The sequence below is a fragment of the Hypanus sabinus genome, chromosome 17 (assembly GCF_030144855.1).
Source record: "Hypanus sabinus isolate sHypSab1 chromosome 17, sHypSab1.hap1, whole genome shotgun sequence".
In the NCBI taxonomy this organism is placed as follows: Eukaryota; Metazoa; Chordata; class Chondrichthyes; order Myliobatiformes; family Dasyatidae; genus Hypanus; species Hypanus sabinus.
In genome coordinates, this window is record NC_082722.1 from 40,933,909 (window position 1) to 40,960,131 (window position 26,223).

Consider the following 26,223-nt stretch of genomic DNA (forward strand, 5'->3'; position numbering starts at 1 on the left):
TAGGTTTCAATGAGGTACTCCTTCATTCTTCTAAACTTCAGCAAGTACAGGCCCAGAGCCATCAAACACTCCGCATATGCTAATCCTTTCATTCCGGGGATTATCCTTATGAAACTGCTCTGGATTCTCTCAAATACCAGTACATAGTTTCTGAGCCCGTAACTGCTCTCAATACTCCAAGTGCATTCTGACCAATACCTTATAAAACCTTAGTATTACATCCTTGCCATTGTGTCCTACTCCTCTCAAAATTAGTGCTAACATTGCATTTGCCTTCCTTACCACCAACTCAATCTGCAAGTTATCTTTTGGGGAACCGTGCATGAAAACTCCTAATTCCTTCTGCAGTTCTGTTTTTTAAATTTTATTCACATTTACAAAATAGTCCACAGCTTTATCCCTTCTGCTGAAGTTAATGACCATGCACTTTCCTATATTATATTCCATCTGCTTCTTCTTTGTTACACTATATTGCATCTGCTACTTCATTACCCATTCTTCTAATCTGTCTTAAGTCTTTCCGCAGAAGCCCTGCTTCTTCAAAACTACCTAGCCTTCCACTTACCTTCATATTATCTGCAGACTTCATATTCCCACCACAGCCTGTCAGGAGTTGGTCCGTTCTCCCTGAGACAATGTAGGTTTCCTCAGGGTGCTCTGGTTTTCTCCTGCAGTCCAAAGGCTTTCTGATTAGCTGATTAATTGGCTGTTATAAATTGTCCTGTGATTAGGCTAAGGTTAAATCGGTTGTTGCCAGGTGAAATGACTTGAAAGGAAGGAAGTCCCTGCTATGTGCTGTATCTCAATAAATAAATAACTTGGTCAAAAAACCATCAATACCTGCATTCAAATCATTAACGTACGACATGAAAAGAATCGGCCCCAACACCGACCCCTGTGGAACACCACTAGTCACCAACAGCCAATCAGAAAAGGCCCCCTTTATTCCCACTCTTCTCCTCCTGCCAGTCTTCTATCTATGAGAGTACCTTTCCTGTGATACCACAGGCTCTTAACTTGTTAAGCAGCCTCATGTGCAGCACCTTGTCAAAGGCCTTTTGAAAATCCAAATCAATGACATCCATTGACTCTGCTTTGTCTATCCTGCCTGCTGTCTCCTCAAAGAATCCAACAGATTTGTAAAGCAAGATTTCCACTTTAGAAAACCTTGCTGACTTTGGCTTATTTTATCTTGTGCTTCCAAGTACCCCAAAACCTCATACTTAAAAATAGACTCCAAAATCTTTCAAACCACTGAAGTCAGTCTAACTGGTCTATAATTTCCTTTCTTCTGCCTCCGACCCTTCTTAAAGAATGGAGTGACATTTGAAATTTTCCAGTCCTCAGGAACAATTTCAGAATCTAGTGATTCTTAAAAGATCATTACTAATTCCAAGTGATTCATCTACCTTCAGACTTTTCAGCTTCCCAAGCACCTTCTCCTTAGTAATAGCAACAGCACTCACTCCTGACCCCTGTCACTCTCACATTTCAGCTCGTGTCTTCCACAGTGAAGTCTGACACAGTATACTCGTTAAGTTCCTCCACTATTTCTTCGTCACCTATTGCTACCTCTCCAGCGTAATTTCCCAATGGTCCGACATCCTCTCTCGTCTCTCTTTTACTCCTTATATATTGAAAATACGTTTTGTATCCTCTTTTATATTATTGGCTAGCTTGCCTTCATAACTTATCCTTTCTTTTTGGCTTGTTTAGTTGCCTTCCGTTGGTTTTTAAAAGCTTCCTAGTCCTCTAACTTCCCAGTAAATATTTCTTTTTCAAGGCTGTGTTTGACTTCCCTTGTCAACCACAGTTGCCTTATCCATGCCTTCCTAATTTGGCAGTGTCTTTTCCATGCCTTCCTAATTTCTCCCAGAAAATCCACCCATTGCTGTTTTGCCCTTATCCCTGCTAGTGTCCTCTTCAAATAGACTTTGGCCACCTCCTCTCTCATACCTCTGAAATTCTCGTTACCCCACTTTGTTAATGATCCATCAGATTTTAGCTTCTCCTCCTCAGTGGAAAAGTCACGGGGCTGGGCAGTTCCATTCTCTTGACCTCAGAGGTTCGATTCCGGTGGGACAAGCAGTCATCATAACGGGGACCTTCCTTGATTGCAGTGGGTGACCACGACTTCTTATGTGCCTTGTCATGCCCTTCGCTCTCCACAAAGCATTATGGAACCTCCTTCCTGGCCATTGGATTTCACTATTGATCTCACCCGCCCAGCCCACCATGCTGTCATCACATGCTTGGGCAGGTATGTCCCTACCTCACCGGGGTAAGAAGCCACCGGCTCCTCTCACCTGGTTTAGCTCGCATGTCGAAGCAGTGTTGTCGCTGCTGCATGCAAACAGCTACTTGGAGACACAGGTGAGAGCTGAGTGTCAAGTGTGGATCAAAGGTGAGTGAGGACACCATAAGCCCTTTCACCAGAGGTGCTACCCCTCCCTGGGCACCCTGTGCACCCCACAATTTTGTGCTTGTGCTGTACCACTCTGGGATGCACGATATTCCATATAAAGGGAAAGTATGCCCCTCAATAAGCACATGGCCTGAGACTGAAAGTATAAACAATTTATTGAGGCACAATTGTCTGCAAATCAAATTAACCATCAGGGTTCTAGAAAATAAAGAAAATAAAACAATGAACACATGCAAAATGCTGGAGGAACTCAGCAGGCCAGCTAGCATCTATGGAAAAAGTATAGTCGGTGTTTTGAGCCAAGACCTCTCTGGTTTGTGGTTGAAATAAAACAAAGATCTCTCAACTGAATGAATGACTGCTCTTTGTGGGAGGCTGCCATGAGTCAAATTAAATGCTGCATTTTGATATTAATAAAATGATTTTTCTCTCAGAACAAATCGTCAGTATCTGTAGAAAGTGAATATTGCGCGCCAACAACCAATTAGAACTGGCTCTGTTTCTCTCTCCACAGCCCTGCTCACTGGAGATTTCCATTATATTCTGTCTTTTGCCAGGCTTTCAGCATCCGCTGCTGCTGGCTTTTGATTTTTTTGACTGTGCCATAGAGAACATCAGCATAAAATTGGTAGCTCTCATCTAGATTCGAACTTGTTTAATGTCCACAAGTGTAAAGGAGAACGAAATAGTTGTTACTCTGACTCCGATGCAATACAAAAAAGCACAATAAGATGTGGCTATAAGAATCTACAACAACTCCTCCATAAATATATAAGTATATGGTTTCATTGCACATCTGTATTTTGCACTATTACTTTTTAATGCATATTTTGTATTTTTTTCATACCTCAATACTTACATTTTAAACTATGTATTTCTGACTGAGCAACCTTGCAACGATAATTTACTGCAGGATAAATAAAGTTTTATCTTATCTTAATAATAAGATCACAATAAATATAAATACATAAGCTAGCTTATACACTTAGATTTATTGCATATCCATAATGTGATGCTAGGCACAGGAGTGTCTGTACATAAGGTGACTGACAGGAAATGATGAAGTAGTGGTAGTTGAGGGTATGGACATGTGGGTTAAGTGAGGGGGGGCTGTCGATCAGCTATTACTGATTGGAGAAAGTAACTGTTTTTGACCCTGGTGGTCCTGGTGTGGATGTTACGTAGCCTCCTCCTGTTGGGAGTGGGACAAACTGTCCATGATCTGGATCCATGGAACCCTTCCTGATGTTACTAGCTGCTTTCTGGCACCTTTCAGTATACATTTCCTTGACGACGGGTGGCTTGGTGCAGGTGATGCATTAAACGTTTTGACTTTCTGTTATAGAGCCTTCCTGCCCACCACAGAGCGGTTTCCATATTGTTCAGTAATGCAGCTTTTTGGGATAATCTCCACTGCACATCTGTAGAATGACATGAGCATGGATGTGCACAGTCCTGCTCTCTTCATCTTCCTCAGAGAGTAAAGGGATTGGGGAGCTCTCTTCATTGTGTAGAATATGTTTTGGGACCATGAGAGATGGTGCAAGCTGTGCACTCCCAGGAGCTTGACACTGCTCACAGTTTCCATTGCCGTTCCACTGATGTAAAGAGGGGTGTGAATGATGTGAGTTCTCCTGAAATTGATACCATCTCCTTTCTCTTGTTGACCTTGAGGAAGAGGTTACTTGCTAGCACCAGGCCTTGAGCTCTTTCACCTCCTCTCCGTGGGCCATCTCATCATTGTTGGTGGTGAGCCCCACCACTGTAAACCTGGCAATGCAATTACTCATGTGACTAGCCGTGCAGTCACGTGTGAGCAAAGTGTAGAGCAGTGGGCTCTGCACACTGCCCGGGGGGGGGGGGGGGTCATCTATATTGAGGATGATGGGGAGGGAGATGCAGTTGTGCATTCTCACTATCAGCTATCTGTTGTTTGAAATTCCAACACCCAGTTGCACAGTGGTGTATTTAGACCAAGGAGCAGGAGTTTGTTCACCAAGGTCTGTGGGACAATAATGTTAAATGCTGAACTGAAATCCAGAAACCATTCTGACATAAGGGTCCTTGTTTTCTAGGTTCAGTGCATGGCAGATGCTACAGCATCTGTTGTAGAGTGATTTTGTAGGTAAGCATATTGGTGAATGTCCAAAGTGGCAGGAATATACTATTTCCAGCCATTAAAAGCACTTCATAATGATTGGTGTCAGTGTCACTGGGTGGTAGTCATTTAGTTTTGAAGGTGTAGAGTTCTTTGTTACAGGGATGATACAAGGTCATCAACCTTAAGACATTATACCAAATGATAGGCATCCACTGTTAATATAGGAACCACAGACCATAAGACCGACCTCCTCTCCGTGGGCCATCTCATCGTTGTTGGTGATGAGCCCCACCACTGTCATGTCATCAGCAAACTTGGCAATGTGATTACTCATGTGACTAGCCGTGCAGTCACGTGTGAGCAGAGTGTAGAGCAGTGGGCTCTGCACACTGCACGGGGGGGGTAGGGGCGGGGGCACCTATATTGAGGATGATGGAGAGGGAGAAGCGGCATTTCATAGGAGCAGAACTAAGCCTTTTAGCCCATGGAGTCTGCTCTGCCATAGCTGATTTATCATCCCTCTCAACTCCATTCTCCTGTCTTCCCTCCATAACCTTTGACATCCTTACTAATCAAGAACCTATCAACCTCATTTTCAATATACCCAGTAACTTGGCCCCCACATTAACCTCTGGCAATGAATTCCAATATATGGTTAAAGAAATTCCTCCTCAACTCTGATCTCAAGGGACATCTTACTATTTTGAGGTTGTGCCCTCTGGTCCTAGACTCTTCCACTATTGGAAACATCTTCTCCACGACCACTCGATCCAGGCCTTTCAGTACTCAATAGGTTTCAATGAAATTCCCCCCCTCTTTCTTCTAAATTCCAGCCAAGTACAGGCCCAGAGCCATCAAACACTTCTCATACATTAACCCCTTCATCCCGGGAGCATTCTTGTAAACTTCCTCTGGGCTCTCTCCAATGCCAGCACATCCGTTTTAAAAAGTTGCCACAATGCTGCTCCCCACACTCAAAATCTCATCTGACCAGAGGCTTATAAAGCCTCAGCATTATACCCCTGCTTTTATACTCTAGTCTTCTGGAAATGAATGCTAACACGACATTTGTCTCCATTGCATTGCCCAGGAAGCCTTGAGCTGAGAACTGCAACAACAGGAGGAAGAAGCAGACAAAACAATCAATGACCAAAGTAATTCTCTGAATAATTAGTCCTGGTCAATAAAGATTGGAAAGTCCATATCCCGTCACTGCGTAGTAAAAGTTGATAAGTTTAATAGCATTGTCATAGTAAATGCTCTTTTTGCATCCCTCCACTGCAAGATCCCCTCAGCCTTATAATATGCAGAAGGTTCAAATACGTTGGGTGGCACTGAGCCAGAGACAGTAGAGCTATTACCACTGTGCCAGATATGTGGGCTTGGGAGCTCTCTGTGCAGTTTGCACATCCTCCCTGTGATCATGTGGATTTCCTCCAGATGCTCTGGTTTCTCCCACATCCCAAAGACTTCGGGTGTACAGGTTAATTAACAAGTGTGAATTGCCCTTGGCATGTGGGTAAATGATAGAGTCCTTGATGACAATGTGGGGAGAAAATAAAAAATGAGACTAATGTAGGGTACGTGTAACTGGGTGATCAATGGTCAACATGGGCTCGGTGGGACGGAAAGCCTGACTCTATTCTGTGCCTCCCAACGACACTCTATGTACTTTACCCCTTTTCTCATGATCATACATTTATGGCGTCATCACTTATGGAACCCAGGACATGTCAGTGGAACATCTTGGATTCTGAGCTCAGGGCAGGATTGATTTCAAAATGTTTTCACCAGTGGTAGAATCTCAGAAAGGGGGACACAGCTACAGGATAACAGGTTGATCGCTTAAAACCATAGAAATTTCTCCTTGCAGGGAGGTGAATCTCTGAAATTCTCTACCCCAGAAAGTGTGAAGGCTGGATCTTTTGATATATTTTGAGATGATGGAACTGTAGACTGTGATGACCTAGGAAAGGGGAGGAACTGAGGCAGGAGTCAGTTATCCATGATTGTATTGAATGATGGAGCAGGATGAAGAGGCCTGGTAGCTAACCCCTGCTCCTACATATATTTATTTTTACCTCTAGCAGACTCTGTCACTATTTCACTTTGACCAACTCAGAAGGTATTACATGTACAAAAGAGATGTCCAAAGATTGCTATACCGACACTGACCCTGCAGTCATACTTTACTGCCAGCCAGCTAACTGGTTAAGATTGTTGTTGCTCCTAGTGAGATGGTGTAATCGATAACAAAACCAATTAGATCAATGCTTGTGGTCTCTTTTCCCATCACCATCTGCAACCTCCTCCTCTCAAGAAGAGCAACTCTAGGCAATGCATCATGTAATTGTTGAATAGTTCTGCTATGTCTTTCATAGTGTGCTCAGGAGGTACCGAGACAACCAACAGCACGGTGTTGATAATATGGGAATAACAGAACTGTGTGATTTTGTATGTTCACTGGAAGGTCCATGTTTGTTGTTCATCCCTTATTCCTGTTAGTGATGGTGTGAATTTGCAGCATGCAGAACAGGACAAATCCAATCCAGATAACTACACAGCCTCTCAGTCTCCTCCCAGGCATTCATCAGTCACTTACCAATACCAGTTTGGGTTTCACCTGCACCATTTGACTCCACTCATCAGCAGTGGCCTAAAGAACGAAATTCCACAAATCAAAATGTTGAGCATAGTGTGACCAGTGGCCTAAGCCACATGTATTTCATTGCAAGACGTTTCCCAGGAATGGTGGATGAGCTCCAGGCATGGACCAACACTTGGAATTATGATATTGTAGTCATTAGTGAGACTTGGGTGCTGGAAGGGCAGGACTGACAGCTGAAAATTATGGGATTCTGTTGTTTTAGACGTGATAACAAATTTAGCAAATTTCACGGCACATGACAGAGATAATAAATCTGATTCTGATTCTGATAGTGTGTGTAGGCCTCCGTTAGTCTCGATAGACCATGGATTTGCGCCTTGGAAAGTTTCCAGGGCGCAAGCCTGGGCGAGGTTTTTTTTATATATGGAAGACCGGCAGTTGCCCAAGCTGCAAGTCTCTCCTCCCCACGCCACCGATGATCACCGATTCTGATAGAGTGGGAGGGATTATGGGAGGAGGGGTGGCATTACTAGTCAGGAAAAGTGACACAGCATTGCTTAGTCCAAATAGACTGGAGAATTTATCTAGTGAGGCATTATGGGTGAAACGGAGGAATAAGAAAGGCACTACCACGTTAATAGGGCTATATTACAGACCACCCAACAGTGCGAGGGACTTAGAGGAACAAATTTGTAGAGAGATCACAGACTTTTGCAAGAAACATAAAGTTGTAGTTGTAGGTGATTTCAACTTTCCACATATTGACTGGGATCCCCAAACTGTAAAAGGATTAGATGGGATAAAGCTTCACAAATGTGTCAGGAAAGTTTCCTGAATCAGTATACAGTACTTCCAGCAAGAGAGTGTGCGATACTTGACCTGCTATGAGGGAGTGAGACAGGGCAGGCGTCAGAAGTTTGTGTAGGGTAACACTTTGCATCTAGTGATCATGATGCCATTAATTTCAAAGTAAATATGCAAAAAGCAGGTCTGGTCTGCAGGTTGAGATTCTAAATTGGAGAAGGGCTCATTTTGATGGTATCAGAAGGGATCTAGCAAATGTGGATTGTGTCAGGCTTTATTTCTGACAAAGGTGTACCTGGTAAGTGTGTGGGCTTCCAAAGTGAAATTTCAAGAGTACAAAGCTTGTATGTGCCTGTCAGAATAAAGGTAAAGATAAGAAGTGCAAGGAACCCTGATTTTCAAGAGATGTTGAGGCCATGGTTAAGAGAAAAGATAAGGTTCATAGCAGCTATAAGCAGGTAGGAACAAATCAGCTGCTTATGGAGTATAAGAAATGCAAGAGAACACTTAAGAAAGCAATCAGGAGGGTGAAAGGAATGCGTGAGGTTGCCCTAGCAGACTAAGTAAAGGAGGATCCTAAGGGATTCTACAGATATTTTAACAGCAAAAGGATTATAAGGGACAAACTTAGTCTTCCAGAAGTGGAGCCAAAAGAAATGGAGGAGATCTTAAATAAAATTTTTGCGTCTGTAGTTAATCAAGAGACGGACACAGAGTCTATAGAAGTGGGGTAAAGCGGCATCAATTTCATGGACCCTGTAAGGTTACAGAGAAGGAGCTGTTTGCTGTCCTGAGGCAAATCAGGGTGGACAAATCCCCAGGGCCAGTCAATGTGTCCCCTCGGACCTTGCAGGAGGCAAGTGCTGAAACTGCTGGGGCCCTAGCAGAGATGTTTAAATCATCCTTAGCAACAGGAGAGGTACCAAAAGATTAGAGGGTAGCCAATGATGTTCTGCTGTTTTAAAAAGGCTCTAAATATAAACCAGAAAATTATCGGCTAGTGCGTCTGACATCAGTAGTGGGAAAGTTATTGGATGGCTTACTAAAGGGCTGGATATATAAGTATATGGATAGAGATGGACTGATTAAGGATAGTCAGCATGGCTTCTTGTTGGTAGCTCATGTCTAAGCAATCTAATAGAGTTTTTTGAGGAAACCTGGTAAGTGGATGAAGGCAAGGCAGTGGTTGTTGCCTACATGGGCTTTAGCAAGGCATTTGACAAGATGCCGCATGGGAGGTTGCTCAAGAAGATTCAGTCACTTAGCATTCAAGATTAGGTAGTAATTCGGATTAGACATTGGCATTGTGGGAGAAGCCAGAGAGTGGCAGTAGATGATTACCTTTCTAATTGGAGGCCTGTGACTAGTGCTGTGCTGCAGGGATCGATGCTGAGTCCGTGGTTGTTTGTCTTCTATATCAACAATCTGGATGATAATGTAGTTATCTAGATCAGCAGATTTGCAGATGGCACAAAGATTGGCGGTGTAGTGGAGAGTGAGGAAGGCTATCGTGATTTCCAGAAGGATCTGGATCAGCTGGAAAAATGGGCTGAGAAATGGTAGATGGACTTTAATGCAGACAAGCATGAGGTGTTGCACGTCGGTGGACTAACCAGGATTGGCCTTACTCAATGGAAGGTGGGGCTCTGAGGAGTGCAGTAGTAGAAAGGGATCTGGGAATACAGGTGCATAATCCATTGAAAGTGGCGTTACAGCTAGCTAGAGTCATAAAGGAAGATTTTGGCACATTGATCTTCATAAATAAAAGTCTTGAGTACAGAAGATGGGATGTTTTGGTGAAGTTGCCCAAGTATGCAGGCAGGATTGAATAGGTTCAGATTTTATTCTTTAGAATATAGAAGATTGAGAGATTTGATAGAGGTATACAAAAATTATGAGGGAGATAGTCTAAATATTTATAAATGTCAAAATATTTATAGACATTGCTAAATGCAAGCAGGCTTTTTTCTTTGAGGTTGGTTGAGACTAGAAATAGAGGTCACAGGTTAAGGATGAAAGGTGAAAAGTTTAAAGGAAACATGAGGGGAAACATCTCAACTCAGAGGGTTGTGAGAATGTGGAACAAGCTGCCAGCACAAGTGCTGCATGTGAGCTCCATTTCAACACTTATGAGAAGTTTGGATAGGGACATGGATGATAGGTTAAGTTGGGCAATGGTCCCAGTGCAGGACAATGGGCATAGGCAGTTTGAATGGTTTCAGCATGGACTCCATGGGCTGAAGTGCCTGTTTCTGTGCTATACTTTTCTATGAATCTATGACTTTATGAAGAGTCCCTGTAATCAAGTCAAAGGACATCAGAGGGAAAACATTCCCATGATTCAAGTCGTACCTTGTAGAGAGGAAGCTGTGTGGTTATAAGAAGTCATTTATTTCAGCCCCAAAACTTTACTGTCAAAATTTCACAAAGCAGTGTCCAATCTTGTTTAGTGGCTTTATTAATGACCTTGGTTCATTATAAAGTCAGAGGTGGGGATTTTCACTGATGATTTCACTCTTGTTCAATTCTGCTTGCAACTCTCCAGCAACCTAACCTAGCCATGGAAATAATTTGGAAAATGTGCAGCTTGAGTGGTTGATGGTTGGATTGAGTTGTTCTCCGAACTTGTAAACTTCTCGTCACCATACAAGGAGACTTGTTGCTCTATAGTTATTGGCACCTATTGCAAAATGCCTCATAGTTACTCATTCAACCTGCTTCAAAAGCACCTTGAGGCTTTTGTGAGGTAGCAGGTTCATTGGAATACTAGTCTATGTAATTTACTTCCAAATCACAGCCATCCTGTCAGAAACAGATTTGCCTGTGCTTCATAGTCACTGGGTGAAAATCCTGGAACTCTCTGCCTAGCAGAGAGTTTGCAGCAGGTCACAAATGCCCTTCACTCTCACCTTCTCAGGGCAATTAGGTTTGGATAATAACTGTTAACCTGAAAAATGAATTTAAGTAGAAAGCATAAAAGGTGTGGCATAAATTCTTGTAATGTGATGTCAACAGATGTTGTTCTGGTTCTTGTATGTGGTTTTATCACATACTAGAGCAGAGAGGTCTGACAGAGTAGGTAACTCTTTCCTTGACTTGGTTAGCTTTTTCACCTATTTACTTGATTGACTTCACATGTTCTTCTCTAAATGCTACTCTTTATTCTTCCTATTTTGTTGAACACTAGTCTTTGGCCTTTGTTATCTATGAACATAAGATTCAACCCAAATCTATTTATCTCAGTACTTTCAAACAGAGACTGACACTAATTGTGGAATGAAAGGATTTAATAGAAACATAAATTGGGAGAACGCCACAGCAGATTATCTGGATTTCATTGCTGCCACAGAATTAAGTATGATGATAACAGTTGGGGCAGCATGGTAGTTTAGTGGCTAGTGCAATGCTCTGTGGTTCAATCAGCAGTTGGGGTTCAATTCCCAACACTGTTTCTGTAAGGATTTTATAGGTTCTCCCTGCGACCTCCAGGTGTTCTGGTTTCCTTCTACAAGCCAAAAACATGTGGTCAGGATTAGTATGTTGTGAGCATGCTTTGTTGGCACCGGAAGCATGGCAACTCTTGTGGGCTGCCCCCAGCACGTTCTCACACTGTGTTGGCCGTTGACACAAACAACACATTTCATTGCATTTTGACATACATGTGACACACAATGACAATCTTATTTTTAGATGTAATCTTACAAATGGAAAACATTTCAGTGAATAATATCTGAATGTTCAATAGAACAGAAGGTCGCAACCTTTTTTATGCCGTGAACCACGACCAATAACCAGGGGATCTGTGGACCCCAGGTTCGAAATCCAGCAACAGAATTTGGAGATGAGGTGACAATGTCCAAAAAGAGCCAACATGATTGGTGTACCGGCAGCCACTTTATTTCCATGTGGTACAAAATGGCACAGAATCGGAGTTGTAGTCAGATTTAATTTGTTTGCCCATGAAATAGCAACTGTATGTAACACAAGGGAAGGGTAGTAACTTCAGGAAAGTATAGTAGAGAAGGAGCCAACCATTCAGGGTGAAAAAGTTCAAACCTGTAAGATAATAAAATACTGACATTGCCCAAACTAACAAGGAACTTGTTAGTATGGAACTCAAATCATGAAATGAACATATTGATAAGTTGTATTTTCAACTGGATTTCTGCATATAGGTTACTGTTCCTTAGAAAGCAGAAAACATGATTTTGTGGACCAGCAGAAGTGCTGCAAAATCACATGTGTCGTTCACCTGCAGTTTAAATATATGTGTCAAGAAAGCATAGTCACGGCCATCTGATATTTTTATAAAGAATAGGTAGCCCAGAAGACGATGGTAGAATAGTGGGAAAGAGAAGGGGCTCACCTCTTTGTGGACTGTGGGTTTGTGAAGGGGTTGTGAATAAAGATGCAAGGGTCAGTGTCGCAGTTCATCCCAAGCAGCTGTGTGACAGAAGACTCGCTGATCTATGGGCTGTTCCCAGGGAAACACACTGGCATGAACATCAAGTGCTGCCTGCACATCATTAACTCACTGAAGGAAGTGTCTCATCACATCAGGATGTCCATCCAGGGAGGAGTCATCCCAAACTGCAGGAGTACAAGCTTAGTGCAGCCATGGGGCTCAGTGGGGAAGAGCCACAGTGTAGGGTCCTTCTACTGGAGAGGAAGGGGCCGGGTTGGGAGAGGAAGCCCCTCAGTTATTGTAGTACTACATCACCCCAGAGGGCCATGTGAGAGGCAGCAGAGCTACTGATGTGAGGAATGTAGCAGAACAGTACAGAAAGCATGGATTATGAACGGGAAGAACAAAAAGGCATTGAACAGTTCATTCTTGGAAATAATTTTTATTATGAATTAAGTTTATTTTGTTTAAAAATAAGATGGTAGAATGTAATAAGAATTGGATTCTTAGGCTTTGAGCAAACAGAATATTGAGCTACAGTAAGTATAACGTGTTGAAATCCTGATCCACCATGCATGATTGCAAGAAGCAACCTTTAATTGCAAGTCCGAGGACTAACGCATGCTATGTATGCTTGATAAAACTCTGTATGCTTGATCTCACTTTGGAAATCATTATCGATTTTGAAGAATGAATGACAAGTCATGCTCTTGCTGAAATTTAAAAAAAGATTACAAAGTTACATCTTGCTCTCTTCCATTGTGGAACCAATTTTCCAGTCCTTGATGAAGAAATGGTGATCTGCGTTAGCCTCAAAGAAGTTGATTCCAGGCGGTTTCTAGAGGGAATCTGTGGCATTCACTAACAATGACATCAGCAGGCTGAAGGAAAGCCAACAAAGCTGAGGAACTTGGACAGATAGCAAAACAGGAAGTAGAAAGCTCGATTTTATTAAACTTCTTAAACATTAAAATAATAATACTTGAATTAAGGTAGAAGCTGAAATATCAAATAAATTCAGAAATATATTATTTTGTAATTTTATTGTTATTAAATATTAAAATAATAACTCTGAGAAAATTAGAATGACAGATCTGAAATGAGTTTTCCATGGCCAGGGAGATTTCTCAGTACCAATAATAAATTAATACATTACCAGTGCTGTGTGACTTAGGAATTGCACAGTGCACAAACACAGCCTTGAATATAGGTTCAGAGTCAAGAATAAACCAAAGGCATTCAGAAGGAATTCATGATTGGTGGTGATTGGCCATTAGGAGGTTTGGCCTTGAGGTATTCAGTACCAGAAAACATGTCTAGTATAAAGAAAAATTTAATATTGAGTATTGGTTGGAGATCACTGCCCGGATGAGCATTACTGAAACCTGCGGATACACAGACAACTGTAGATGTTGAATCTGCAGTAAAGAAAAGAACGAGCTGCTGGAGGAATTCAGTGGGTTGAGCAGAATTTGTGGGAGGAAAGAGATGGTCAACATTTTGCTTGAGACCCTGCTTCAGAATTGAGAGTGCTGTTTATAGAAGTTAGAGGGATGGGATCTTGCGGTTCAAATCCATAGCTCCCTGAAAGTGGCCGCACAAATCATTGTGGTGGTGAAAAAAAGCACACAGCGTGCTTGCCTTTATTAGTTGAGCAACTGAGTTCAAGAGTAAGAAGTTGTGTTGCAGCTTTATGAAACTCTAGTTAGGTCACCTCTATGATATTGCATTCAATTCTCGTAAGGATGTGGAAGCTATGATGATGAGGCAGAAGTGGTTTACTTGGCTGGATTAGAGGGCATCTTCTATATGAAAAAGTTGGACAGACCAGGAATGTTTTATCAGAAATTTCATAGGCTGAGGGGAGCCCTGATAGAAGTTCATAAAATTATGAGAAGCATAGATAGAGTATCTGTTCCCCAGGATCAAAATATCTGAATCTTATGGATTTAAAGTGAGAGAGGGACTGTTCAAAAGAGATTGGTGGGTGCGTGGAAATGATGCCAGGAATGGTGGTGGAGGCAAGTGCAATATTGGCATTTAAGAGTATCTTAGATAGGCAGGTAAATGTGCAGAGATTGGCGAGATATGGACCATGTGCAGGCAGAAGGGATTAAATATCATTTGTTTAAATAATTTGGCACAACATTGTGGACTGAAGAGCCTGGCCCTGTACTGTAATGTTAGATGTTCTATGTTCTAGAAGCTGGCTGGTGAAAGGTGGAACCAGATTTGGGGGAGTGGGAAGGAAGATGAGCATGTGGGAGTATGGGAAGGATAGAATCAGGCTGAGAGATTATAAATGGAACCAAATAGGGGAGGGATATTTTGGATAACCCACCACTCTGTTTTTTTTACCAGTTCCCACCAGTCCACCCAGGGTCTCTCTCCTTTTGTCCATCTTTCCCATACTGTACATCGCACCAACCTGCCCCCTTCCACCAATTATCACCTAAACGTTGTCCTTCCCCACATGGTTCCAGCTACCCAGCATCCTATGTTTCCTCCTATCCAGTATGCACAATGTTTTGCAAGCAAACATGCAGGTTGGATTTCTTAAATGGACGGATCAACTTCTGAAAGGGAAACCTGTATCAGGAATAATAAGGTCTGAGGCTCTCTGTAAAATATCCATGAAGGTTTTCTTTCTAAATTGTTAGTTTAGACTAAAGTTATACATGTTAATGCTATAAGGGTACAATCATCGTAAAAAGTCTGCTTGCAACAAATAAAAGTGGGTCTATTTTTGACCAAATTGAACCTTTTATGTAAAATTTCAACGTCACTTTAATTTTGAAAATTCTTTTCCAGTACTAATTACATGTAAACAGCATTCACAAGAAAGTTGAGATCATATTCATTTGTGTGATAAAAGATTCACTGGGGATTCTATTCCTTGTTTATGTAATAGCTAATCCAACAATGGTTACAATTTTATATCAAAGCTTTTGATTTCTTCAAGGACATGAATTCTTGATGAAAAATGTTTTTCATTCTGTTGAAAGCAGTGCCATAATACAACATATTTCTCATTGATCTGTATTTGTAATTTTCTGAATCTGCCTGTTTCAGAGAGGTGCACACTACTTGTGCACTGCAAATTTGATTCTGTATGCCAAAATGGAGAAGACAAACAACTAATATATTCCACAAACATATCATTAAACCTGCTTAGTCATTAATGAGATTGTGGGTAATATGTGACCTGACTCACTGTAAGTACATACCCTAGCTCTAACACATTTGGTCAAGAAAACATCTATCACTTTTAAATTTAAAATTATCATCTGATGTAGGATCAATTGCTCTTTATGGAAGAGAAATCCAAGCATCATTTGTCTTTCTCAGTAGAAATCTTACCCGACCTTTCTGCCAAAGAGGTCAGAGGCTACATTCAGACTCTGGTCACGTATCCTAGTCTGCTCAACCAACCAAAGTATTTTCCCTCCTTTTATCAGATTAATTCTTAATATTTTGAGTATATTAGTGAAGTCATCTGGACTCCAATTGCAAGGAAATATTAGAGAAATAGTTGCTGTTTTTTTTGGGACAGGCAATACTGATGAAACCTCCTTATTCTTTTAATGAATAAAACCAAATTCTAATACTATTAGTGGTAGTAACTAATGAATGCTGTTTTAAAGTGACCGGTTAAATGACCGGAAGCAAGATGTGGAAACTGCCTTTTTTAAATACAGAATTATACTGATCTGGAAAACATTGCCTGAATGATGGAAGGTGAAGCATTAGTAACATTTGCCGGTAAATTAAATAAAGGGACATTATTTTAACAATGCTTTTGGTAAGCAGAAGGTGAACTGGATGGGTTTACCTGAAGTAGAGAGCAGGCATTCTGGATCAAATGGAGTGCTGTAACACTCTACTGTCAAATACAAGTAACTCCTTTCTATTGATTTCTTTAAAAATCATCTATCTGTTACTGTTTCCTAGCTGAGTGCAACAGGTCCCAATTTATCCATTTTTTTCTCATAACTAAAGCCTATTAACATGGCATAGAACCTTACAGCATGGAAACAGGCCTTTCAGACCAACCTTTTGATGGCCAACTGACACACTTACTTAAATGCTTAAATGGGCATCTGGTTTTGTGTGTGTGTTTGGCCCATATCCCTCTAAAATTTTCCTAGTTTCCCATCATGTCCCAGTGAATACCTTAATTCTCCTGGCCATGGGTTGGCATCCTTCATGAAGACATGATGCAACACATACAGAATGCTGGAGGATCTCAGCAAGTCAGGTAACATCCACAGAAGTAAGACCCTTCCTTCATCGGGACTGAAAATCAGCTTTTCATTTCCCTCCATCGATGCTGCCTGACTTGCTGAGTTTCTCCAGCATTTTCTGTGCGTTGCTCAAGGTTTCCAGCACCTGCAGAACCTCTTGTGTTTATGACATTGTGGTGCAGTGCCTTTTCTACTTACAGACACTAGTTTTATGGCCTCATTATACTTAGCTTCACTACTCTTCATTCTAAATTTAAAACTTTATATTACGCTTTCTAGATTATTTTTATGGATTTATCAATTCTGCTTGTAAAAGTTGTACATGTTGGGTGCATTGATTGAACTTCCCAATAGAATGAAGAGTTGGTTTTGGGGTATCCAGAGCTACACTATGAGAACATCAGCAAATAGCAGACAATCAATATGGTCATGTTCTCATGTTCTCAGTTGAGTCCATACCTTGCATTAAGTTTATATGATACACTAACATGGTCACTTCATAAATTAAACAGGAATTCAAAGAACAGAGCAGATAATCAAGACAAGTATTTAGATCCCACTGAATAGCTGGGGAATTAAAATGAAGTTAATTACTTGAAAAATCTGAAGTAGGTGTTAACTGATAACTTCTATATTAGCAAATAGTTAAAAATCCCACTAATTAACTAATTAATAAAAACTCACATTGTCTGGCCCATGTGTTACTCTAGAATTGTAACAATGTGGTTGACTTTTAACTGTCCTTGAAAATGACAAGAAGTGTGGAGATCTTCACCAAAATGTGAGGTCTCAGTCTTACAAAAAAACATACATGTCATAATAGTTTTACTTTTGGATTTCTAATTTCTAAAACACTGCAAAAAGAAGTATCAACCTACTTCCAGTCCAGAAACATTTCCAGCTTCAAGTAACTATTTAACTTGAAATCTGGGCTTAAAGGGACATGCCACTGTATAAGTTGTACATCTCATCAGTGTACCAAGTAATCAACAATCAGTAGTCTTATAACATCATGGAACATTTTGGTCAGCTCAAGCTGAAATATAGGTCGCTGTGTTTTTTTTTTCAATTGAAAACTATTATCAGGAGAGATAATTCTCTGACTTTCCTCTTGACCATTTACCATTCTAGATTTAACTGCTTTTCTTTTGTTTTAACAGGACAATTTTCTTGAAGGATGGATGCACCAGCAATTCATGTGTCTTGGCCCAGCCCATTTCCCAGACATTCTAGAAAAAACACGCCTGGCCGCTCAGATCAGGAGCAAAATGTCATCGGCTCAGTGAGTGCAATTAGTTTTTCAGTTGTAATTCTGGAAGATTGACAGTACTCTTGACAGGGTGCCCAAGTTTGTGCAGATCAGTGTTCAATAACTGACAGATTTCCCAGAGAAACATTCTCTTTACAACTCTTCAGCAGGTAAATCCCTATATTTCTACTGACTGGCTGACGGCTGTTTCCATGAACTGAAGCTGATGAAGAGCCCCACACTAGGCAACTATGAAATCTCATTAAGCAAATCTTTCACACTCTGTTATCCCTGCATTACATATTATAATGAGCCATTGTGATAAAGTACAAAAACTCTTCTTAATGAACAGGATAGACTTTGTGTAACAGTGGACATTGATTAATGAGCAAAGTCGTTGATAAAGTCATATACCATATCTGATCTGACCTTTCAATATAGAACACTGATTTTGATGGAAACATCAATGGATCAAATAACCTTATTCACAGAAGTGCCACTTTGTAATTGAGACTGGAGACAATATTTTAATAAGTCAGTCTATAACTGATGAGGACAATGGATCAGTCTCTACAGAATAATTAAAATCACACCAATAATACCATACGTAACAGTTTGAGATGATCATTTGATTAGTGCAACACAAAATGACCTTCCTTCCAACTCATCCGCCCTCCCCCCGCCCACTGTCTCCCTCCTGGCATTTATTTATGCCCATTCACCTCCTCCCTCACCTCCATTCAGGGCCCCAAACAGTCCTTCCAAATGAGGCAACACTCCAACAGCAAATCTGCTGCAGCTGGTGCTCATGGTGTGGCCTCCTCTGCACGGGTGAGGCCCGTTGTAAATCGGAGAACTGCTTTGTTGAGCACCTCCGCTCTGTCCGCCAAAAGCGGAATTCCCCTGCGGCCGAACATTTTAAATCCTATTTCCATTCCCGTTCGGACATATCAGTCCATGGCCTCTTCTTGTGCGACGAAGAGGCCAGCGTCAGAGTGGAGGAGCAACACCTAGAATTCCACCGTGGTGGCCTTCAGCCTGGTAACATGAACATCAATTTCTCCTTCTGGTAAAAAATTTTCCCTCCCCCTTCACTCTTCTATTCCCCACTCTGGCCTCTTACTGTTATGCATTTAATACGTTTGTATTTCAGTAATAGCTGAGTGGTATTATAAACATATTGTTGGATTAAATATTCTTTGTTTAAATGATTCATTGCAGGTTAGATGTAAAACTACATGAATGGCATATGTCATTATGCCACCACATCATAAGTGGGTTACAAATCATAACACTTAACTCTTCTCACCTTCCCATCCCTTCATCTCTGGTGCCCCGCGTTTTTCCCTTTCTCCCGTGGTCCACTCTCCTCTCCTGTCTGATTCCTTCCTCTCCAGCACATCAACTTTACAACCCATCTCGTTTTCACTCCTTTCTAGCTATCCTACTTCCCCTCCCCCCACCATTTTACTCTGGCCTTTTTAGCCTTCCTTTTCAATGCTGAAGAAGGGTCTCAGCCCGTAATGTCGACTTATTGCTCATTTTCATAGATGCTGCCTGACCTGCTGAGTTCTTCATGCATTTTGTATGTGTTGATTTGGGTTGCCGTCATCTGCAGAATTTCTTGTGTTTACAATATGAGCTGATACAAATAGTATTCCTGACATTTTTTTCTTGGTCTGTGGCTGTACAAATCAGGTCATGCATGCTTTCTTTTTCCAAGAGCCAATGGAACTATTTAGTTGCTGGCCTGAGAGTATTGTAAACTGATGTGCACAAATTGCAGTTAGGTCTTATTTATTGGTAATTAGAAATGATCTGAGAATACAATTTGAAAGCAGCACTGCAGATTTTGTAAGGATGTAATCAATCTGACTCAATATCAGTTGTGCTGCACAATTAACACTGACAATCAAGGAAAACATCAAGATTCCAATTGCCAATGCCTTCTATTTCCTGTACCTCTGTCACTCTGATCACCAATATTAGAGTCACGCCAATTCCAATGAAGATTAGCATAAGTTAGAGCAACAGCACCCCATCTTTCAACAGTACATTGTGATATTCCAGACTCAATATTGAATTCAGCATTTTCAGATAACTAACCATTCTAATCTGCTGTCTTTCGTTTCTAACATTCAAAGAATGCTTTTTTTTCTCTCTCTGCTGTTCTGATACTTCAGATTTCATGTATTATTTCCTACTTACTCTTCCTGTGGTGAATCCTTCAGCAGTGCTGCCAATGATGCTGCTGTATGTTGTGTTTCTCTCAATGCCAGTGACTCCCCTGGTCTTAAGATGGTTAACTGCACCATGTCTTTTACAATGTGGGAAATTCAGTTGTGTGACCTATGTTTCTTGTATACTCAGGATTGAACTGCAGAGTAAAACCTATGAGTTATCATGACCATTATCTTAAGCATGGCTAACACATATGTACAGTATTCCTGTACTCCACGTGAAAATCCTGCCCAGTAAATATGGTCAAACTGGCATCAGGAATTGCTGATATTGCAACATAATCAAGTTTTATTAGGCAAAGTGCAAAAAATATGTGTTTAATAATGATATCCTGTTAATGAAACCTTTTAGAATTTTAACATAGAATATAGAATAGTACAGCACATTACAGGCCTTCAGCCCACAATGTTGTGCCGACACTCAAACCCTGCCTCACATATAACACCCCCCCACCTTAAATTCTTCCATATACCTGTCTAGTAGTCTCTTAAACTTCACTAGTGTATCTGCCTCCACCACTGACTCAGGCAGTGCATTCCATGCACCAACCACTCTCTGAGTAAAAAATCTTCCTCTAATATCTCCCTTGAACTTCCCTCCCCTTACCTTAAAGCCATGTCCTCTTGTACTGAGCAGTGGTGCCCTGGCGAAGAGGCATTGGCTGTCCACTCAGTCTATTCCTCTTACTATCTTGTACACCTCTATCATGTCTCATCTCATCCTCCTCCTCTCCAAAGAGTAAAGCCCAAGCTCCCTTAATCTCTGATCATAATCCATACTCTCTAAACCAGGCAGCATCCTGGTAAATCTCCTCTGTACCCTTTCCAATGCTTCCACATCCTTCCCATACTGAGGCGACCAGAACTGGACACAGTACTCCAAGTGTGGCCTAACCAGAGTTTTATAGAGCTGCATCATTACATCGCATCTCTTAAACTCTATCCCTCGATTTATGAAAGCTAACACCCCATAAGCTTTCTTAACTACCCTATCTACCTGTGAGGAAACTTTCAGGGATCTGTGGACATGTACCCCCCAGATCCCTCTGCTCCTCCACACTACCAAGTATCCTGCCATTTACTTTGTACTCTGTCTTGGAGATTGTCCTTCCAAAGTGTACCACCTCACACTTCTCTGGGTTGAACTCCATCTGCCACTTCTCAGCCCACTTCTGCATCCTATCAATGGCTCTCTGCAATCTTCAACAATCCTATACACTATCTACAACACCACCAACCTTTGTGCCATCTGCAAACTTGCCAACTCACCCTTCTACCCCCACATCCAGGTCATTAATAAAAATCACGAAAAGTGGAGGTCCCAGAACATATCCTTGTGGGACAACACTAGTCACAACCCTCCAATTTGAATGTACTCCCTCCATCACGACCCTCTGCCTTCTGCAGGCATGCCACTTCTGCATACACCTGGCCAAACTTCCCTGCATCCCCTGACTTTCTGAATAAGCCTACCGTGTGGAACCTTGTCAAATGCCTTACTAAAATCCATGTAGATCACTTTCACTGCACTACCCTCATCTATATGCCTGGTCACCTCCTCAAACAACTCTATCAGGCTTGTTAGACACGATCTGCCCTTCACAAAGCCATGCTGACTGTCCCTGATCAGACCATGATTCTCTAAATGCCCATAAATCCTATCTCTAAGAATCTTTTTCAACAGCTTTTCCACCACAGACTTAAGGCTTACTGGTCTATAATTACCCGGACTATCCCTACTAACTTTTTTGAACAAGGGGACAACATTCGCCTCCCTCCAATCCTCCAGTACCATTCCAGTGGACAACAAGGACATAAAGATCCTAGCCAGAGGCTCAGCAATCTCTTCCCTCACCTCATGGAGCAGCCAGGGGAATATTCCATCAGGCCCCGGGGACTTATCCATCCTAATGTATTTTAACAACTCCAAAACCTCCTCTCCCTTAATATCAACATGCTTCAGAAAATCAGCCTCACTCATATTGTCCTCACTGTCATCAAGTTCCCTCTCATTGGTGAATACCAAAGAGAAGTATTCATTGAGGACATTGCTCACTTCCACAGCCTCCAGGCACATCTTCACACTTTTATCTCTAATCGGTCCTATCTTCACTCCTGTCATCCTTTTGTTCTTCACATAATTGAAGAATAGCTTGGTGTTTTCCTTTACCCTATTCGCCAAGGCCTTCTCATGCCCCCTTCTTGCTCTTCTCAGCCCCTTCTTAAGCTCCTTTCTTGCTACCCTATATTCCTCAATAGACCCAACTGATCCTTGCTTCCTAAACCTCGTGTATGCTGCCTTCTTCCACCTGACTAGATTTTCCACCTCACTTGTCACCCATGGTTCCTTCACCCTACCATTCTTTATCTTCCTCACCGGGACAAATTTATCCCTAACATCCTGCAAAAGAACCTTAAACATCGACCACATGTCTATAGTGCATTTCCCTGCAAAAACATCATCCCAATTCACACCCGCAAGTTCTAGCCTTATAGCCTCATAATTTGCCCTTCCTCAATTAAAAATTTTCCTGTCCTCTCTAATTCTATCCTTTTCCGTGATAATGCTTAAGGCCAGGGAGCTGTAATCACTGTCCCCTAGATGCTCACCCACTGACATATGTGTGACCTGATCCGGTTCGTTACCTGATTCTAGATCTAATATGGCATTCCCCCTAGTCGGCCTGTCAACGTAGTGTGACAGGAATCCATCCTAGACACACTTAACAAACTCTGCCCCATCTAAACCCTTGGAACTAATCAAGTGCCAATCAATATTAGGGAAATTAAAGTCACCCATGATAACAACCCTGTTATTTTTGCACCTTTTCAAATCTACCTCCCAATCTACTCCTCGGTATCTCTGCTGCCACCAGGGGGCCTATAGAATACCCCCAGTCGAGTAACTGCTCCCTTCCTGTTCCTGTCTTACGCCCATACTGACTCAAAAGAGGATCCTGCTACATTACCCACCCTTTCTGCAGCTATAATAGTATCCCTGACCAGTAATGCCACCCCTCCTCCCCTCCCCCCACTATCCATTTTAAAGCACTGAAATCCAGGAATATTGAGAATCCATTCCTGCCCTGGTGCCAGCCAAGTCTCTGTAATGGCCACTACATCATAATTCCATGTATGTATCCAAGCTCTCAGTTCATCACCTTTGTTCCTGATGCTTCTTGCATTGAAGTACACGCACTTTAGCTCTTCTACCTTACTACCTTTACACCCTTTATTCTGCTTCTCTTTTATCAAAGCCTCTCTGTATGTTAGATCTGGCTTTACTCCATGCACTTCTTTCACTGCTCTATCGCTTTGGGTCCCACCCCCCTTGCAAATTAGTTTAAACCCTCCCGAACCATGCTAGCATACCTACCTGTAAGGATATTGCTCCCCCTCGAGTTCAGGTGCAACCCATCCAATCTGTACAGGTCCCACCTTCCCCAGAAGGGATCCCAATGATCCAAAAATCTAAAACCCTGCTCCCTGCACCAACTCCTCAGCCATGCATTCAACTTCCATCTCCTCCAATTCTTACCATCACTATCACGTAGCACTGGCAGCAATCCTGAGAATGCTACCTTTGAGGTCCTGTTCTTCAGCCTTCTGCCTAGTTCCCGAAACTTACACTTCAGGACCTCATCCCTCTTCCTGCCTATGTCGTTGGTCCCAACATGTATCACGACTTCTAGTTGCTTTCCCTCTCGTACCAGGATGTCATGCACCCGGTCAGAGACATCCCAGACCCTGGTACCCAGGAGGCAACAAACCATGCGGGTGTCCTTCTCACGTCCACAAAATCTCCTGTCTGCTCCCCTGACTATAGAGTCTCCAATGACGACATCTCTCCTCTTCTCCGGCCCAACCCATTCAATTTAATTGAAGAAAATGTTTTATTAATGCTGTATGTGGCTCAGTAAATAGACATTCACTGCAATAGGCATAATGCTCCTTTAAATTTAAAATAAGGTAACATTTAAGAAGAATATTGCATTCCCATAACTGAAAAATTACTTATGAAGTTATTATATTTCTGAAAAATTGATTAAAGTCACTTATACTTCAAAACTCTTTGAATATTGGCTGAAATTAATTGCTGAGAAAATTTGATGCTACTTATTCTGAATGGCAAGCCGTTTTAATAATATTTGGAACTTCACTTCCATGTATGCAGAATGCATACCAAAAAAATAGTGTATTACCTTTTTGTTCCCCTTAACTTTAGGTTATATATTTGTTTTCCTTAAAATATGTTTTACTTAGATAATTTGTAGATTCTGAATTCCTTTGTCAGCATTTACTATACCCAGATTATGATCATACTTGTTTATAAAATATAGATTCTGTGTACTTGGTGTCAATTTTTAAGAATAAGAAGTGATTATCCACGGCCCAGTACCTCCACGTGTGGAGGTTGGAGAACCCTAGAATGTGGCTGCAGCTGCATGAAGCATCAATCTGTCCCTCACCAGATGTTCCAGTCCTTGGAACGTGCCAACTACAGCATTTAATATGGGAACTCCTTGCACTGTTCTGAAAGGTTTCAGCAACTTCATATAAATCATATAGTCTTTTGCCAAGTTGATGATCTTCCAACAGCAGATGATACCTATCTCACTGGGGCAGTCTGTGGACCACTAAACCCTGTATTACGCAGTTGCTCGGGATGAACCTCGCCAAGACCCTCCATATCCCTCTGGAAAGGGAAGGGATGGCGGTAGAGGAAAGGGGCAAGAATGGGAGCACCGGTATTGGATCAGAAGGAGAGGGCGATGGGGATTGGGGTGGTAATCAGAAATACGTGAAATTGGAAAATTCCAGTTCATACCATTGGTTGTAGATTATTTGGCTGAAATATTATTCCTATATCTTGCTTCAGCCTTGCAGCAGGGAGGATCGAGTACAGAGAGCTGGGTGTGGGAATGAGAAGGGGAATTGAAATGGTAGGCAACCAGCAGCTACAGATAGTGATTGAGGTCAGAGCACAGGGATTTGATAGTCAGTTGCCTTGTCTGCACTAGGTCTTGCTGTTGCAGCAGAACCTGCATCGGGAGCATCGGATGCAACAGAAGAGCTTGGTGGAAGATGCACATGAACCTTTGCCTCACCTGGAAGGGCTGTTTTGGTCCCTGGATGCTGGAGAGAGAGAGATTGTTTTGCACCTCCTGTAGCTGTGGGGAAAGTGCCAGGAGTGGATGGGGAGATGTGATTGGACCAGGGAGTCACTGAGGGAGTGGTCCCTATGGCAGTCACAAAGAATGAGGAGCAGAAGGTGTGATAAGTGATGGGATCTTCTTGCAACCTGGTGTAAGTGATGGAGGATGATACGCTGGATGAAGCGACTAGTAGAGTAAAGGACTTTTATTTGAGGGTTTGGATGGGAGCAGGAGTTCAAGAAACAGAATACATTTGCTGAGGGCTCCATCAAACAATGCAGACATAAAGCTGCGTTTCTTCAAAAGGAAGAACATTTCAGTTCTCCTGAAGTGGAATACCTCATCTTGTGAGCAGAAGTGGCAGTGAAAGGGAAACTAGGGGGCAAGATGGGAAGAGGTATTTGCGTGAGTCGGGGGGTTCACAGTACATGTTAGTGATGTTGGATTGGGAGATGATATTGCCCAGAAGATTCATAGTAAGTCAAGAATGAGGCACAATTCTTCTGGGTATAGTGTTTTATTAGATGTTCAGCATAGTACAAGTCAAATAAGGTCAGCCTGCAACAACAAGCAAGGCAAGTAAGAAGAAACAAAGGAACTTGAGCATGAGCTTCCTTCACTGCAAACCGGTCTGAACCAGTTTCGATAAGCCTCCTGTGAACAGGTATTGACTGAGTCACAGTCCTGCTTTGCAAAGAAATATAGAACCAAATGTACTACAAGTAAAAGGCTGTAGACAAAAGGATGTTTACGTAAGCACATACTTGTGGAAAGGAAGCTAAAATTACAAAGATAAACAACCATCTGGACCTAATCCAGTAAGACCATAAGATATAGGAGCTGAATTAGGCTATTTGGCCCATCAAGTGTGCTCCAGCATGTCATGGTGGCTGATCCATTTCCCTCTCAGCCCCAAATCTTCTGCCCTGTCCCCATATCACTTCATGCCTTGACTGACTAATCAAGAATCTATCAAACTTTGCCTTAAATA

General features: G+C 41.9%; 1 protein-coding gene across 1 annotated transcript in view; it reads left to right on the top strand.

The window, feature by feature from the left end:
- Positions 1-26,223, top strand: part of LOC132407188 (uncharacterized) — a 545,618-nt gene that overhangs the window by 411,211 nt on the left and 108,184 nt on the right. The window contains exon 4 of the mRNA XM_059993474.1: positions 17,748-17,869. Within this exon, the coding sequence (XP_059849457.1) occupies positions 17,765-17,869 (105 nt within the window). The 5' untranslated portion in view covers positions 17,748-17,764. The remainder of the gene's footprint in view (positions 1-17,747; positions 17,870-26,223) is intronic.